The 17,761-nt window shown below is 37.9% G+C and overlaps 1 protein-coding gene across 2 annotated transcripts in view; it reads right to left on the reverse strand.

Annotated features, from left to right (window-relative positions):
* p3h1 (prolyl 3-hydroxylase 1) overlaps window positions 1-17,761 on the reverse strand; it is a 56,886-nt gene that overhangs the window by 24,042 nt on the left and 15,083 nt on the right. For both annotated transcript variants that reach the window (XR_013294954.1, XM_077572222.1), the window contains exons 8-9: window positions 3,998-4,125; window positions 3,728-3,855 (exon numbers count right to left, since the gene is read on the reverse strand). Coding sequence is in view for 1 of the 2 variants with exons in the window: in XM_077572222.1 (XP_077428348.1) it covers window positions 3,728-3,855; window positions 3,998-4,125 (256 nt within the window). In the remaining variant the exon portion in view is untranslated. The remainder of the gene's footprint in view (window positions 1-3,727; window positions 3,856-3,997; window positions 4,126-17,761) is intronic.

Raw genomic sequence — 17,761 nt, forward strand, 5'->3', positions numbered from 1 at the left:
TTTTTTTTTTTTTTTGAAACGGGTGCTGGGAAGGCTTGCGGAGCTCTCCTGAAAGTTTTAAGCAAGTTTTTTGAGCCTAATGACTATTTTTGGCCCCTAGAGGGCAGCGATGACTCTCTTTTGACAAGATCGGGTGGGCGTCAGTAGAGGCGGAGCTAGAGCGTTGAGCAGGAGATCAGAATGGAAAACAAAGGAAAAATGGCGGCCGGTCGCGAGGAGCTAACGCCAGAGCCGTTTTTTTCAAAGACCAAAAGCATCGCTAAAAAAGCACATTGTTGATGACGATGATCATCATCGATGATGAAGATGATGGTGACTCTGTGGTTGGAAAGCATTGACGCGGCAGTAGAAGACGTTAGCTGGAGCTAGATGGAGGAGGGAACGGGCAATGGCGAGCGTTTGCAAGCAGCTCTACACTTACAAGACGAAAGGCATTGACCAACGCTAAAATAGTACATTGATGACGACGGTGATCATCCTCGATGATGATGAAGGTGAATCCAAGCTTGACGGCGAAATTGGAACCGCTGACGCGGCGGCTATGACGGTGTCGTAACGCGGAGCGCAACCGAGCACGCACAGGCGGACGTTCGATCGGACGACGGAGAGTGCCCCGAGTCCAATGCATATTCATCGGAGGAAGTGTGTACAGTCTGCTACTTGCTTTTTATTCCCCGGAAAAAAAGGCCGTCAAGAAAGTGTAACGTTTGCATGCAAAACGGACCAATGTGAAAGTGAAAGTAAACTGTTGTGCGAGTCCTGGCGTCTCCTTGCACGCAGGAGAGCGTTACAAAAGGAAAAACTGTATTTGAAACATCCACATAATTGTAAGTAGTACCACAGTTGCACACATTTGTAAATAGTTTGCGAAATTGTTTTGTCAAATTGTTACACTGTTGAATGGAAATAAACGTATTTTGCAATCAAAAAACACTTTTTCATTGTTGGTGAAAGCGTTTTACAGAAGTAAAGCACTATTTAGGTGTTTGTGGCATCATTCATGGACAAAAAGAAGTGTACAATTCACTAGAGTGCATGAAATAACATCGTTTCACAAAAAGCTCTTTTTCTCCGTTTTTTGTTTCAAAAGAGAGAATTTCGGTGAAAGTAACCATTTTCTATTGTTGATTACTGAAGAACGGAATAAGGTAGAAACAAACTTTTTTTTCTGATGAAAGCTGAGAGTCCAATCTTTCATTTGGTAGTATGTGTGTTTCCATAGTCCAAACACAACATTTTCTGTGGACCTTGAAAGATCACTCAAAATGCTTAAATCGGCTGGCACTGGCGACAACCCGTTTTTGAAAACGTCTGGCAGTCAAAGAGTTAATATCGACCAATGGTTTAACTTCCTCATAAATCACATTTTAATGGAAAAAAATATCTGCTTCGGATAAAAACCAAATATCAAAATTTATACAAACATGGTCTACGTATATTGAATCTTTTAATCTAAATTTGGTTATTTAATTCTGTCTGTTAGCGAGAGCCACCACATTGCGATAACTTATATTGCTGTTTCTGTATTTGTCAATTTGTAACTAATGGTTGTGTTTTTATAGTCAGGAACCCAGTTGCTGCCAGCAGGATCGAGTGGACCACATCAAATGACACCTTACAGTCACCAACTCCTCAAGATTCACTTCCAATGGGCACTAAGGGTTAATATTCGGAATCACTGCATGCCAGTGGGTTAACTTTAAAGTTGCCTGGGCCGGGGGCTCCATCCGTGGCCCGGGTCTCGGCGCTCCGGTGGCCGGGAGGGTTGGTTGGTTTGGTGTTGTGCCCGCCCCGCTCCGGTGGACCTCCTGGCACTTCGGGCGGGCCCCAGTATCCGGGGGGCGAGCCCTAACGCCCCACCGGGCTGGTCCCATATGCCTGCCGGGGTCCCGGTGGGGTGGATGGGGGTTTGTTGGGCGGGTGCGTCTCCAGCCCCCGCCCGGTTGGGGGGGGCCCAGCTGGTCGCTCCTCTTAACTCACTGCACTAGTTTTGCACAATACACTTTTATAGACATATAGGGCACATAACACACTTTGGGGGGGAGTGGGGTAAGGTGGAAACACCGTCTTCGCCCTACAACTCCCCTCCAATTTTACTGCACCACACAACTGGGGGGGGCGCCATCGGTTGGGGCAGACCGCAGTATGGAGCAGTGCTGCGGGTCCCCTGTCCGTGAGTGGTTGGGTGGGGGGGTGCTGGGGTGGGGGTGTCTGGGGGTTTGGGCTGGGGCTGGGTTGGGGTGGATGGCGGGGGTGGATGGGGGGCGGGGGGGTCGTGGGTGGAGCGGGGGCTGTGGACCGGTGGGGGCCACGTTCTGCTGCGTTGGGCTTGGGGCGCGGGCCGTGTTGGGGTGGGGGCGCTCCTGGCTCCGGGGTTTGCTCTCCGGCCGGTGGCCACTGCGGGACCCGGGGGTTGTGCCCTGGCGCTGCCGTGGCCTGGGGGGCCCTGGGGGGTTGTGCTTGCTCTGTCCAGGCCGGGGTCGACGGCTCCCGTCTGTGGTGGAGGTTTTCATGCATGGAGTATCATATCGGTCTCAAAAAAAGTGGTATCAAACATCCCTATTAAATTGTGTTATTTTGTCATGTTTAATCTATTTCAAGCTTTTATTTTTTTGTCTTCGCAGAATGGTTTTATTTTAAAATATACCGGATCTACCTCGCATGCTGACGCCTGACATCCTGTGTGGCTCATATAATTTCTTTAGCTTCTTGAAAAGCTAGATGCGGAATCCAGAGAAAATAGAAACCTTGCGGAAACCTTCCAGAGCTCCGGATCCTGATACGCACAGCACCCCAGCTGGTGTGAATTGACACGCTGACTCAAATGCTTTCTTTTCATTATAATTTCACTGAAATCATTAAATGAATGCTAGCTTTCAGCATCAGATGACACTTTTCAAAATAAATACACCATTGGCCATGATGTCAAACAAGTCAGGTCGGCTCAGTGGTTAGAGCAATTACCTTCCACCATGGAGAACCTGGGTTCGAACCCCGCTTGGGACCACATTTGAGTACATTTGATCGTTTGATACCAACTGACTAGCATATGGAAATGGATTATAATTTCATTGAAATTATAAAATGCATGTTAGTTTTTAAGACACAAGTTGGCGCAGTGGTTAGAGCAATTGCATTTGAAGACAGAGTACCTGGGTTCAAAGCCAGCTTCAGCCACGTTTTAGTACTTTAGTAATTTATCTTTCAATTTACTTCATAAGCACATGCATTCAAATCTTAGCATTCAGCTAATAGCATTCAGTTTTTCAGCTAGTGCATTGGGATAGTAGTTTTTTCCCCCACGACAAGGCCATTGTGTGGAAACCTATGCTGTAATACGGTACTGCACTTACTGACCTAAACTTTTGGGTTATAACTAAAAAATGTCAACTCAAATAATTTTATAATTCAGACAATCAATTTACCTTGAGCATACAGCAAGTCGATTGAAGAATTTATTTTAATCATTATATTTCAGTAGTTTTCTTTACGTCTTCTGGACCTCATCCTTTCCTTTGTCTACAATAGTAGACTCTTTTTATTTTTATATGTAGTAAAACCTTATTGACAACATAACAAATACAAATCTCTGTTTTGCTCATTGCTCTCATCTCAATGTACGCAGGAAATAAAAAATAAAAAAAGGTAAAAATACCTTAAAGTCAGTGTTTTTTTGTTTTTTTCCCACGAACCATATAGTTAAGATGCTTTTTTTTATACAACTTACATTAGAAAGACGCCGCAACTCCGTGCACTCATCATTGGTGATGACCCCATCGAGCAAGACACGTTGAGAGCCATTCAACTGCATGGATGTCATGGTCACTTTAATGTTGTCATAAAAGGGACTTCCACCTAAAGAAGATCACCAACAGAAGATGGACTTGAGTTTATTATCCCAGATAGAACAAGACAGGATTATTTTGTGGGTTATTTCAATTAATGCAGTATTGTTATTATTAACATCAGTTAATAATGGTAATACTGCAATACTCACTTTCTTGTGCAACTACCATGTTTGCCACATCTGTTGAGTCTTTCTTCTTCTCTTCAACCAGAGTTTCAATCTCTTTCATGAGGTTTCCTATTTCTTCCGTAATCCTTGCTGCTGTCTCTCTCTCAGCCCTGAGACACGAGCAAGGACAAATTACAGAGAAGAAAAATATTCTCACTTATTCTCACTTGGAGACCGAGAGGTGTCCCTTTCTTATGTGGCGCACCTTCCCCTAGATGGGTGCGCAACACATAATTTGCCAGATCTATTAATCACGTCATCGATCGGATTCGCGAAATACGACATTGCAAAAACAACCTCATTCACTCCAAAGTTATTCTGTGCTAGTGTTTATGGGTGCTCTAATATATATAATAGGGGTGTCACGTGATTAAAACATTTAATCGTAATTAACTTCATGACTTCAATTAAGTCATAATAATTGCAAATTAATTGCACATTTTATGTCTAAATTTATAACTAAATTTACAATAAAATGTACAATAAATATTCGTTTCCCTAATTTTTCATACTCTTAACAATGAAGTTATGGTTGCATCTTTTAGTCATTGATAAAGTAATTTCCTAATAATTAATAACATTGTTTTAAAATAAAAAAACTGTACTGTTTTTACTGTTATTAATTACTGGTGTGACATATATATATATTGCTCTCACACCAACTACCTTCATGTCCTCTTTAACTTGTTAGATATTATTAACATTTAAATTCTTTATTTTCATATATTAACCATTGTTATACATTATTGACATCTTAATTATTTATATTAACCATGTTGAAAGGTTTTATAGACGTGTAAAGCAAGTAGTGTTGAACTCAGTATAATTTGACCTTAAGCTGGGACATATTATTTGGTCTAGAAGTTCCTTCTCTGTGGGAAAACACATTTGGTCCTTGAGAACAGAATCTGTTTCGAACACGCACCCCTGACTCTGTTTTCGCCATCGCTCATGGAAAAGTACCCAGAGAGTATGTTTTGTCAACAAATGAAAGAGAGGCGGTCGGTTTTAACTATAAGAAGCCATTTTACACGCGGAAGAGGCACATTCGGCGCTCTGAATTCCACCTGTTAAGTGATGAATTGGAGTCTGTTACGATGTCCAGAGATCTGTTAGATTAAAATCATTTTTGCAAAGGTGTTATTTCTTACATTAAATCTGTCTTCAAGTTTTGGAACACGCAAAGAGGACAAATAATTTTATTCCTCTTTCAAATTGGTGCACCCCGACTAAGAGCGACATTTTGCAGCGGGGCGTTCACAGACGAATAGAATTTCCCGGCCACATTAATCACGGTAAGTGGACACTTTATCCACATTTTAGGAATTCTGTCTGTTTGAGAACGCTGCGGCTGGTAAATTCGTCTTGCAAAATTATATTGAGGATGGAATTTATGTAAGAAAAATAGTGATAAATTTTGAAGTCGTTTGGTTGGACGCGAAGTCCCAGATTTCGGATTTTACCACGGTATTTGAAGTATACACACATGTGTAGCATTATTTATAAAATGCTGTCACGTTGGATTGTACACGATCGCTCGGAAGTCAGTTTGAGAAGCATTTTGTTTTTACAAACGATAGATACGTAGATAATTGATTTAAAGTCTATGTATATGTGTTTAAGTTGTTTAAGTTGTTTAAGTTGAGAGGAAGTCAGTTTGAGAAGCATTTTGTTTTTATAATTTTGTTTTTACAAATGATAGGTACGTAGATAATTGATTTAAAGTCTATGTATATGTGTTTAAGTTGAGAGGAAGTCAGATTGAAAAGCATTTTGTTTTTACAAACGTTAGATTCTTGGGTAATTAGAAATGATCCTTGAATAAAAGAAAGTCAGCGGATAGACACAGCAGAGAGTACGGCTGCTGTTATGTAATCGTGACAAGATATTTGCTCAATTTATGGAAGTCACATTGACATAAAACGGACTTAATACGCCGCTTTAAGATCAATCGCTAGGTCTTTTGAATTATTGGATATTAATATTCTTAGACAAGATATATTTGCTCAACTTATGGAAGTCAGATTGACATAAGCAGATTTGATACGCCGCTTTGAGATCAATCGCTAGGTCTTTGAATAATTGGATATTAATATTCTTAGACAAATCTGTTCAGCTGAAAGACAACAGAAATACGAATGCGCAGATAAGGATATATTACCAGAGATTGGTACGTAACGTTACGAGGGGTTTCTACACAATTGAATCAAATAATTGTGAACAGACAGGCTATATTGGTCGATAGACTGCTTCATAATTGACTTAAAGCAGTATTTATTATTTTAAGAGGAGATCATGATATTTGTTTGTCTGTGTTCTATGTTTTGTCTTGCGATACAAAAATCTGACGTCACAATTATGTTAAAGGGACCGCGAAGAGATATGTTGTTGACTAATTCTGTTATAAGTGAGACGTCACTTCATTTATAAATGTTAATACGACTTAACTACAATATAATATAATATAATATAATATAATAAGTTATAAAATACGGGAGTCAATAATAAATAGAAATTAAGGATGCTCTTTATGAACGCGAAACAGAATTGTTTGACCCAAATGAGTTTCCGTTAAGCGAGAATATGATGACGCTATGAAAAAGTTGAGAGCGCATGCGCAGTTGCTATCGTAGTTTTGCACAGTAAACACCCGTGAATTGAAGAACTAATAAAGATGGATGCGGCCAGTGGAATAAATCTTTTGTGGCGAGCTAGCCAGGAGCCGTTATAATCTACGGTAAATTAATTTTATTGATGGGGGACGTTGAGGCTTGCGCCGCCGGGCGTTCGACGTGGAGTACGGGTTGTATCTGTGGTTTCTTCGAGTGGAACAAAAGCAAGACATAATTGTGTATTTTTGGATAAGATGATGAATAATGCTAGAATACTAGCTTTAGGTATTTTTGTGAAGTTATAACCATTTATATAACTTTAATAAAGTAATAATGTTGGGGCTACGGTGCGCTTTTATTCTGAAGGACTAAATGATTTTCCGCTAGACATGACTAAAGCTTCTAGGTTATATATTACGGTTAAATAATGATATAGAATGTAATTAATATTGAACGACGGGACTTGATTATATTGTGAAAAAGGTTAGTTTATTCTAATAAGATATGTCATTTGTTCGATGATTTTAAAGGCGGCAGTTTAACTTTGAATGTGCGTGAGCGCCGGCCGCTGAGTGGAGGAGTGTTGGAGCTGTGTGAAATGCTGAAATGTTGCTTTGCAAATAAAACAGCTGTATAATACAAATTTACGTAATAAAATAAATGAAACCGTTTAATAAACGCTGAATGGGATAAATTAATTGGACGGTAACATCTCCAAATGATTAATGTTGATGATCTGGCATCACAGCACATGCGATAATATAGCGACATAATACAAATCGAACAAATAACAACACATAAAATGGAGGAGAACAGTTAAGATAGGATGTATTGAATGGTATTCAGAAGCCAGACAGAGTAAGTTTGCAACAAAGGTGTGCATATTTTATAATTGCTATGACTCTAGCTGACCGCCAAATGTCACCCTTTTTCCAAATTAAAATTGATAACAGCCTTAAAACCTTTACAAATAGAGAATATAACTTTTTCTATAAAAGACAAGTTGTTAAATGTGTCATTGTTGCTTTTGTATGTGCGTGAATTAAATTTGCTTTTGAAGTTTAATGAGAAAATATATATTTAACTTTTTTGGATTCTTTTTAGATGAAATAGTTTAGTCTCTACTCTCCACATTTTTTTAAAATAATAATAATAATAATAACTAAAAACAAATAATTTGGATAGCAACTAATGTGGAATACTTTGTTAAAAGATGATTTTCTTTCCCTTATAATTATTCTTGTGCGTGAGAACATTATTTAATTTTGAATATATTTTCAGAATCAGGAGCCACACCCATTAAAGAGAGAATTCCAATTCCCAACAAATGCCATATTCCGGTCCGGGGGGTGAAGTAATATATTATAATTTAAAAAATGGGCTTTTCCCATGTTTATAAGTAGAAGAATAATTTTAATCTCTCCTGAATATATTTAGCCTTTGAATTTGACATTTGAAGTCCCATTTCAGAGTTTGGAGCAGGCCTTGCGAGTCCTGGAAGACTGGATTCCATGGGGGAAGCCATCTGGAAGAATCACATTTTGACATAATTTGAGGTGCTATGTAATTAAAAAATAATTTCTGCTTTGATGTTTGACCAAAGGCTGACTAGGCGGGCTGCGGCCTCCATTGAGAAATATTAATTGAAAACTACACACTGGTTAATTGACTCTGTATTATATTCGTAAATTTATAGAGCAAAGCTATCCTTTCTTATCTTAAGTATTATTTATGAAGGTATGCAAAACATATTAAATTATATATTGTAAACCATAACAAATATTGAAATATAATTAGCAACTATTTAATTATAAACTTTTATTGTTTTAATATTTTTATATTTTTTATTTTTAAAAAAAAAAAATTAATTTTTGAATTTTTTGAAATAAAGGAGGATTTTGTTTTTGACTATTTACTGACATGTTATAACCTAATACTGTTGGGGCAGATTTAAATGTTTTCAGTCGAGTGAGGGTCATTTGTCGGGGTCATTATTTCAAAACAAGGTCAACTGGACCGATACAAGCGGGACACAGATGTCATTAAAACAAAACCCCCACCAACAAAGAAACCGTAAATGCTACCACGAGCAGAGGGACGTGGTGCGGCCATCCCCTGATCAGCACTCCACCTGCTCGGCCTGCCACCACCGGATAAACAGCAGAGGTTCCTGGCGCCAACTGGCGGAAAATTTCCACAATGACTGCACCCTGAACTCACATGCAAAAGTCTTAAATGAAAAACTGCTCCAATGCACAAACTTCCTTAAAGCATTCCTGCATCCCGAACTGTCCTGTGAAAAAACTGCTCCACTACGCTGGTGACTCAGCCCCCCACCAACAATGTTTCCTTGAGTTAGTGATACCAGACCATATGATGTGATACTGACTGTTTACACTGCACTCTATATTTTTGACAGATATAAGGTGATAACATTTACAGTAAAACATTTCGTAAATATAACGAACTGATTGACAACACTCTATACACACAGATTTATTATATTTTAAAACTTTTGATGTTTATTTTGATTTGATCTGATTTGTTTATCTCTGTCTATTTTAAAACAGTCAGCTTTTTGGACAAACATCAACAAAAGGGGGACTAGCAAGCTTAATGGTAAAATATTAAAATTAAGAGCAACTTTATGTATTAATAATAATTGATGGATTGGCTAAAAACTGAGATTCTTTGTAAAATTCATTGGCTTAAGCTACAATATTTTTATAGTACAAATAAATAATAATAATACAAGTAAATTTCGTGTGGTTTCAGAAATTGAAAACAGCTAATGTGAATAAAGATAAGATACAATTTATTTCAATCTTAATTATTATATTTTACGCTTATTAAATTTGGTCTTTTAATATTTTCCCAAATCCTCTTTTGAAATTTAACAATTGCTTGGGACGCATTGTCGAATTTACTGGTTAAATGTAAAATTTTCCCCTCTTTTTAAATAAAAAGCAAGCAAAATTTATTTACTGCAGAACTTGTATATTATTAGAGTCTGAAAAATTCTCTAAAGCGATCTTTTTTCAGATGGGGGAACTATTGGTCGGTCTGGGTATATCGTCGCGAAGGACACAAAGAGTCCATGTTGAATTAAATAAATATAAAATTAAAAGTTAGTCTTAATGTGATAATTATAGATAGTCCGTGAGAATGAATTTTACAGGAGGACAATTGGGGATTTCCTTGACCATGGAGGAGTAAGTTTTGACAGAGACGGCGAAAATAAGGTGACTATGTTCCATTTCTATTTTTCCCTGGGGCCCTGGGGTTAGATGTTATTTTTTGATTTTATTTATTGGCGAAAGTTGCATTTATTCAATGGCTGGAAGCACATTCATGCCATATCTATAACAGTAAATATTATAATAAAACATTCCAATAATCATTACACTCTGTAAACAAAATTGGCCTCGTCAAATTTGAATTGGCTAAGATTTTTATTTTTTGCATTAATGAATGTTCTTAGGTCATTAAAGTCAGCCAAAGGCTGGATTCTAATTGAAAGTCACAACAAACAGATTTTTTCCCCACAGGACAGGCCTACAAAACTCCACTAACATTTACTAACTCCAAACTAATAAAATTACCAGATGCTCTTTCAAAAAGAAGGGATGTGAATATGTATATTATTAGTGACTAAATGAAAATATTCTGCACCCAGATGAGGTGATGAAAAGGTCAATATGGTCCAGTCCACGGGGGACACCTGGTTCCACATCTCGCCTATCAGACCTGCCGGGGGTCCACCTTCTACTCAACCCCCACCTTCAGGAGCGAGCCACCAGACGAGCCAACCGAGAAACCATTCAACTGTTTCTAGGAGCCACCTGATGAGCTGAAGACATCACTCAATGGAGATTGAGTTTCACTGAGGACATCCCTCACTGGAGATAGGAGGAACGTATCCCTTTTCCGGGGCGTTCCACAAAGAATGAGTCACACCTTGGGAAAACAAACCCCGGTGATCAACCCCTGCATCTCTGGCAGTTGATGTGGGTTCTAAAAGAGCTGAAGGATCCATCCATCCATCCACTTCCTTGACCGCTTGTCCTCACAAGGATTGTGAGGGTACTGGCTTCGGGCAGTAGGCGGGGTGCAACCTGAACAGGTTGCCAGCCAATTGGCGGGGGGTTTTGTTTTGAAGAGATCTGTGTCCCGCTCGTTGACTTTGTTCTGAAATAATGACCCCGACCAATGACCAACACTCGACTGAAAACATTAAAACCTGCCCCAACAGTATTTAGGTTATAACATGTCAGTAAATATTAAAAACAAAAACTTCCTTTATTAAAAAAAAATTCAAAAATTTTGAGAAGGGGGAAGATTTTTTTTTTTCAAAAATAAAAAACAACTAATAAAATAAAAATAAAATAAAAAAATAATAATAATTAAAACAATGAAAGTTTACAATTTTAAATAATTGCTAATTATATGTCAATATTTGTTATGGTTTACAATATTTAATTTAATATGTTTTGCATACCTTCATAAATAATACTTAGGATAAGATAGGACAGATATACTCTAACAATTTACAAATATAGTTAATTAATAAGTGTGTAGTTTTCAATTAATGTTTTCTCAATGGAGGCCGCAGCCCGTAAAGTCAGCCTTTGGTCAAACGTCAAAGCAGGAATGATTTTTAATTACATAGCACCTCAAATTATGTCAAAAATGTGATTCTTCCAGATAGCTTCTTCCAGATAGCTTCCCCATAATTATCTGTTTGTAATGAGACTTCAAATGTCGAATTCAAAGGTTAAATATATTCAGGAGAGATTCAAATTATTTTTCTATTTATAAACATGGGAGAAAAAATAAATAAATAAAAAAACTCCTTTTAAATTATAATTAACACATTACTTCATCCCCAGGACCGGAATATGGCACTTTGGTGGGAATCCCGTGTCCTTAATGGGTGTGTCTCCTGATTCTGAAAAGATATTTAAAATTTATTAAACAATGTTCTCGCGCACAAACAAAATCATAAGGGAAAAAACAATCATCTATATAAATAATTATTCCACATTAGTTGCTATTCAAATTATTCGTTTTTAGTTATTATTATTATTATTATTATTATTATTATTAAAATAATAGTAGAGACTAAACTATTTAATCTAAAAACAATCCCAGAAAAATTAAATATATATTTTCTCATTAAACTTTAAAAGCAGATTAACAATCACACAATTAACATTACCTTTTATAAAAACATTTTATTTGACCTCATTACAAAGGTTGATGGCTGTTGGCATTTTTAATTTGAAAAAGGGGGACATCTGGTAGTCAAAATGAGTCACAGCAACTAAAATTTCCAGTTGACTCACGTCATTAATTTATTAAAGGGTGACACCTAGCGGTCAGCTAGGAGATTTAAATGAGGGCTCATAAAATTAGTTACGGTAACAGTTCATGTAATGTCGCTTAATTATTTAACGCAGACCCTGAAACTCGCCGTTTTAGCGTGAAAATCTTATTAGTAATTTTACCGTCTAATTAATTTATCCCGTTTAGCGCTTATTAAACGGTTTCATTTGTTTTATTACGTAAATTTGTACCTTTTAAATTATAATTAACACATTACTTCATCCCCAGGACCGGAATATGGCACTTTGGTGGGACCCCAATTGTCCTTAATGGGTGTGTCTCCTGATTCTGAAAAGATATTTAAAATTTATTAAACAATGTTCTCGCGCACAAACAAAATCATAAGGGAAAAAACAATCATCTATATAAAGAATTATTCCACATTAATTGCCATCCAAGTTATTCGTTTTTAGTTATTATTATTATTATTATTAAAATAAGAGTAGAGACTAAACTATTTAATCTAAAACAATCACACAATTAACATTACCTTTTATAAAAACATTTTATTTGACCTCATTACAAAGATTGATGGCTGTTGGCATTTTTTTATTTGAGAAAGGGGACATCTGGTGGTCAAAATGAGTCATAGCAACTACAATCAGTCAAAGCTACCCATGCTCTACAAGCATAAGACATGCATCTAAATTTTATAATATCTTAAAACTATACCTCTCTATGTTATTTGTGTATTAATATTCGTTCGTTTTATATCAAACATAATTTTAAATATGACGTATTTGCACTCGTGAAGCCAGTTTAAGTATTCAACATTAGTGCTTAAGAAATTTATATAAGGAGCTTATAAAATCAGTTACGGCAACAATTTATATAATGTCGTTCAATTATTTAACGCAGACGCTTGCGGGTTTTAGCGTTAGAAGTTTTATTAGTAATTTTACCGTCTAATTAATTTATCCCGTTTAGCGCTTATTAAACGGCTTGATTTGTTTTATTACATAAATTTGTATTATACAGTTACTTTATTTGCAAAGCAACATTTCAGTATTAATCATTATTTAATACACTTTTCTTAAGGCTACGTCCGGGATATTCCTCTATATAAAAATTACATAAACTCATAACATTATTAACAGGCGGTCGCCGTGTACGCACATTCAAAGTTAAATTGCCGTCATTAAAACCATCGAACAAATGCCATATCTTGTTAGAATAAACTAACCTTTTCCACAAGATAATCAAGTCACGTTGTTCAATATTAATTACATTTATATCATTATTTAACAGATGATAATATAACCCAGAAGTTTTAATTACGGCTAGCAAAATCATTTAGTCTTATATCATTATTTAAAGTTATATAAATGGTTCTAACTTCACAAAAATACCTAAAGCTAGTATTCTAGCATTATTCATCATCATCTTATCCAAAAATACACGATTATGTGTCGTTTTTATTCCACTCGTAAACGCGTTCTTATATCTCGTATTTTACGTCGAACGCCCGGCGGCGCAAGCCTCAACGTCCCCCATCAATAAAATTAACTTACCGTAGCTTATAACGGCGCCATAAGATTTATTCCACCGCAATCGTGCACCCAGTCGTGCAATTATTTTATTCCTCGTCTTTTATTTCATGGTTCTCCGCTGACACCAGCGCATGCGCACGCAACCTTTCCTAGCGTCATCCCGTAGTTTGACGGAAGCTTTTCGGGCCAAAAAATTATATTACGCGCTCGAATAAAGCGTCCATTTTTGTAGTTTCAAATAGTGACCATACATTATATTAATTATTGCCCGTATCTTATAGCTTATTATATTATATTATATTATAGTTGAGTCGTATTAATATTTATTAATGAAGTGACGTCTCACTTATAACAGAATTAGTCCACAAAATAGCTCTTTGCGCCCTCTTTTAAAATAGTGACGTCTGGCTTTGTACAACACATACAACAGACAGACAAGATATATTGCTTTGTACGACATACTAAAACATATAAAATCCGGATAACTGCTTTCCTCAGCTAAACAGTCTTGTCTAAGAATTTTAATAACGAATTTTCAAAGACCTAGTAACTGATCTCAAAGCGGCGTATCAAATATGCTTGTCAGTCCGACTTACACGAGTTGAGCCAATATATCTTATATCTTGTCTAAGAATATCAATAACCAATTATTCAAAAGACCTTGGCATTAATCTTAAAACGGCGTATTAAATCCGTTTTATGTCAATCCGACTTACACAAGTTGAGCTTGTCCCGAGTACATAACAGCAGTCGTACCTCCCTGCTGTGTCTATCGGCGACTTCATTTCCTCAACTTTAACACATACACAAGTTGAGCCTGTCCCGATTACATAACAGCAGTCGTACTTTCTGCTGCGTCTATCGGCGACATACTTTATTCAAGGTCCATTTCTCATCACCCAAGAATCTACTGCTTGTAAAAACAAGATGCTTTTCAAGCCGACTTTTCCTCAACTTTCAATATATGGACTTCAAGCCAATTTTCCACATACCTTAGTTTGTAAAAACAAAAATGCTTTTCAAACTGATTTACCTCTAAACTTCAACAACTTATACAACTTCTCAAACCACTTCCAAGCGATCGCATAACTAACGTGACTGCATTTCCGTATATACAATGCTACGTCACCACGTGTACAGTTCAAACACCGTGGTAAAATCCGAAATCTGGGACTTCACGTCCAACCACACGATTTCAAAATTTATCACTATTTTTCTTACACAAACTCCATTCTCAATATAAATTTACAAGACGAATTTACCAGCCGCAGCGTTCTGAAACTGACAGAATTCCTAAAACGTGGATAAAGTGTCCACTTACCGTAATTAATATGTGGCCGGGGAATTCTGCCCGTCTCTGAACGCTGTAAAACGTCGCTACGTCGGGGGTCACCATTTGAAGGAATGTTGTCCTCTTTGTGTGTTCCAAAAATTAAGATAGATTTAATGTAAGAAAAATACACCTTTTGCAAAAATGATTTAATAAAAAACTGAGAATCTCTGGACAGATAACAGCGATTACCGATTACATCACTTAAAAACGTGGGATTTCAGAGCGTCAAATGTGTCTTCTTCCGGGTTTTTATTGTTTTAGGACCTCCCCTCTTTTATTTGTAGACAAAACATATCTCAGTACTTTTCCAGAGCAGATGGCGTAAACAAGGTCAGATCTCGGTGTATGTATTCGGGACTGAATATGTTATATAGTTGAAGGATCTATTTTTCCCCATAACAACATCTCACAAACAAGTTGAATCAAATTCACGGTGGCCGTGACTGATGAAGAAAGTAAAAAGTGTGTGTGTGTATTATTTCAAAGCAAATTCTGTTTTCATGACCAAGATGTGCGTGTACAAATAAAACAAGGAATTCTGGACCAATCAGTGTATACCAGCCTAAGGAGTGTGTGTGTGTGTTTTTGAGACAAATTCTGGTTCAAGGGCTAAATGTGCTTTCGCACAAAACGCTGAGAAGGAACTTTTTTAGACTAAATAGTATGTTCCAGCTTAAGGCCAGACCATACGAGCTCAGGACACAAAACATTTCGACAAGGTTAATGTGAAGAATTAAAATGTTCATAATGTGTAACAATAGTTGATATATGAAATTAGGTATTAAAAATGTTATAATATCTTTCACTACATTGGTCGTCTTCTTCTCGCTGCAGTGTACAGATCCAACAATGAGGCCACCGATAGTCTCTGGGATGCATTGACAGGCAGGAATATTTTCCGGGCAACAATGTCACTTTAGACCTTTCAAATGATGTCCAGAGTAGTCAGATTTGACAACAGAGACACCAGAGCAAAATCTGACAAGCTTTCTCCCATCAGGGATGTCTGGGAGAGATGGGTGTAGCTCCTTCCACTGATGTTCAACCCAGGGCCAAAGGTGACTAGATGAACGTTTTCTTCCTTTCCGTGGAAAATGCCCCTTCAGACAATACATGCCAAGTAAGCCAAGCAAATATGGCATAAAAATCTGGGCAGCCTATGATGCAAAAACCAGCTATGCATGAAATCTACAGATTTACACAGGCAAATCTGCAAGCGGCGTTCCTGGGAAAAAAACAAGGAAAATGTGTAGTCCTTGATATGACTACTGGACTGCGGGGTCACAACATCACTTGTGACAAAAAATTTACCAGCTATGACCTTGGACAAGAACTTCTCGGGAGGAAACTCATCATGGTTGGCACTGTAAAAAAAATAAACCCGAGCTGCCCCCTGAAATGTTGCAGGTGAAGGACAGGGCTCCGCTTTCATCAAAGTTTGTTTTTACAGACACCACCACTGTTGTTTCATACTGTCCAAAAAAACGACGGAATGTAATATCGATGTCCACTCTTCACAAAGATGCAGCTGTGTCATCAGGCAGTGACAAAAAGCCCATAATGATCCTGGACTATAATAAAAACAAAGGTGGAGTAGACAACCTGGACAAGCTGACTGCCACCTACACTTGCCAGCGAATGACCAGGAGATGGCCAATGGTTGTGTTTTACAACATCCTCACTGTCTCTGCATACAATGCATTTGTGTTGAGGACCCACATTCACCAAGGGTGGAATTCAACCAAGAAGAGCAAGCGGAGAATGTTTCTTGAGGAGTTAGGAAGTTCCCTTGTCATGGCCCACATTGAGTGAAGGGAAAGGGTCCCCCCAAGACCCATCCGCTGCAGCCTTGGTCAGACAGGTGCAGAGCTCACCAAGCACGCCGTCCACATCCACAGTAACACGAAGAGCATCAGCAACAAAAGCCTCCTCAGCCAGCCCTGCCTCAACATCAACTCTTGCAAAAAATACCTCTGCAAAGAACACACTAAAGGTGTCACTTTTTGCCATACATGCATCTAAACACAGTATACATTCATGTTCTTGAACAGACTGTTTATCAACAAAGTAAAAATTTAATTGTATGTAATGTTCAATGTGCCTCTACTGCTACTGTAAAAGCTCTGCAAAGAACAAACTAGTATCATTGTCATACGCTGCATTTCCCTGTACTCCTTTCTACTTTCTTCGGTCCTCTCAGTGTCCCACTTCTTCTTAGCTAACCTCTTTCTGTGGATCCACTTCTTCACCTCCACATTCGACCACCAAGTCTCTTTATCCCCTTTCCTTCCAGATGACACACAAAGGATTGTCCTACCTGTCTCCCTGATCACATTTGCTGTAGTTGTCCAGTCATCTGGAAGCACCTCCTGACCATCCAAGCCCATCTCAACTCCTTCCTGAAAGTCATACAACACTCTTCCTTTTTCAGTTTTCACCATTTCGTCCTCTGCTCTGCCTTTACCGTCTGAAGAGAAAATAACCATGGTTTGATATGTCCTCATGTAACCTCTTATTTAAGGATATGTTGTTGTCCTGAGCTGTTGTACGAATCCAGGTGCCCAACAATTTGTGAATAAAGGGCGGAATCAACCTGGGAACTCTTCCTTGTTTATACTACAGTCCTCCCTGCTTTGACAACATATTTTCGAAGGTGCCTGGGAGAGGGCTTGGCCAGCCCAGTTTCTCACGCTCACCAACTTTTTGTTAACGAATAAAAGACGGAGCGGCACACGGTGTGGGTAGAGTCAGCTGTGGAATACGTACGATTGCCCAGCCGTTAAGCAGCTTGTTTTACCCGGACCATCGGCTCTCCGGTCTAGTGTCAAGGTAAGCGCTGATGATGATTATATTCTGCTGCTTAGCGTTGAAGAGTGTTGATTGCTGTTTGCGGGGAATAAAAGGCACATTTGTTCTAGCACAGTAT

Source organism: Vanacampus margaritifer, chromosome 8, assembly GCF_051991255.1.
Source record: "Vanacampus margaritifer isolate UIUO_Vmar chromosome 8, RoL_Vmar_1.0, whole genome shotgun sequence".
Lineage (NCBI taxonomy): Eukaryota > Metazoa > Chordata > Actinopteri > Syngnathiformes > Syngnathidae > Vanacampus > Vanacampus margaritifer.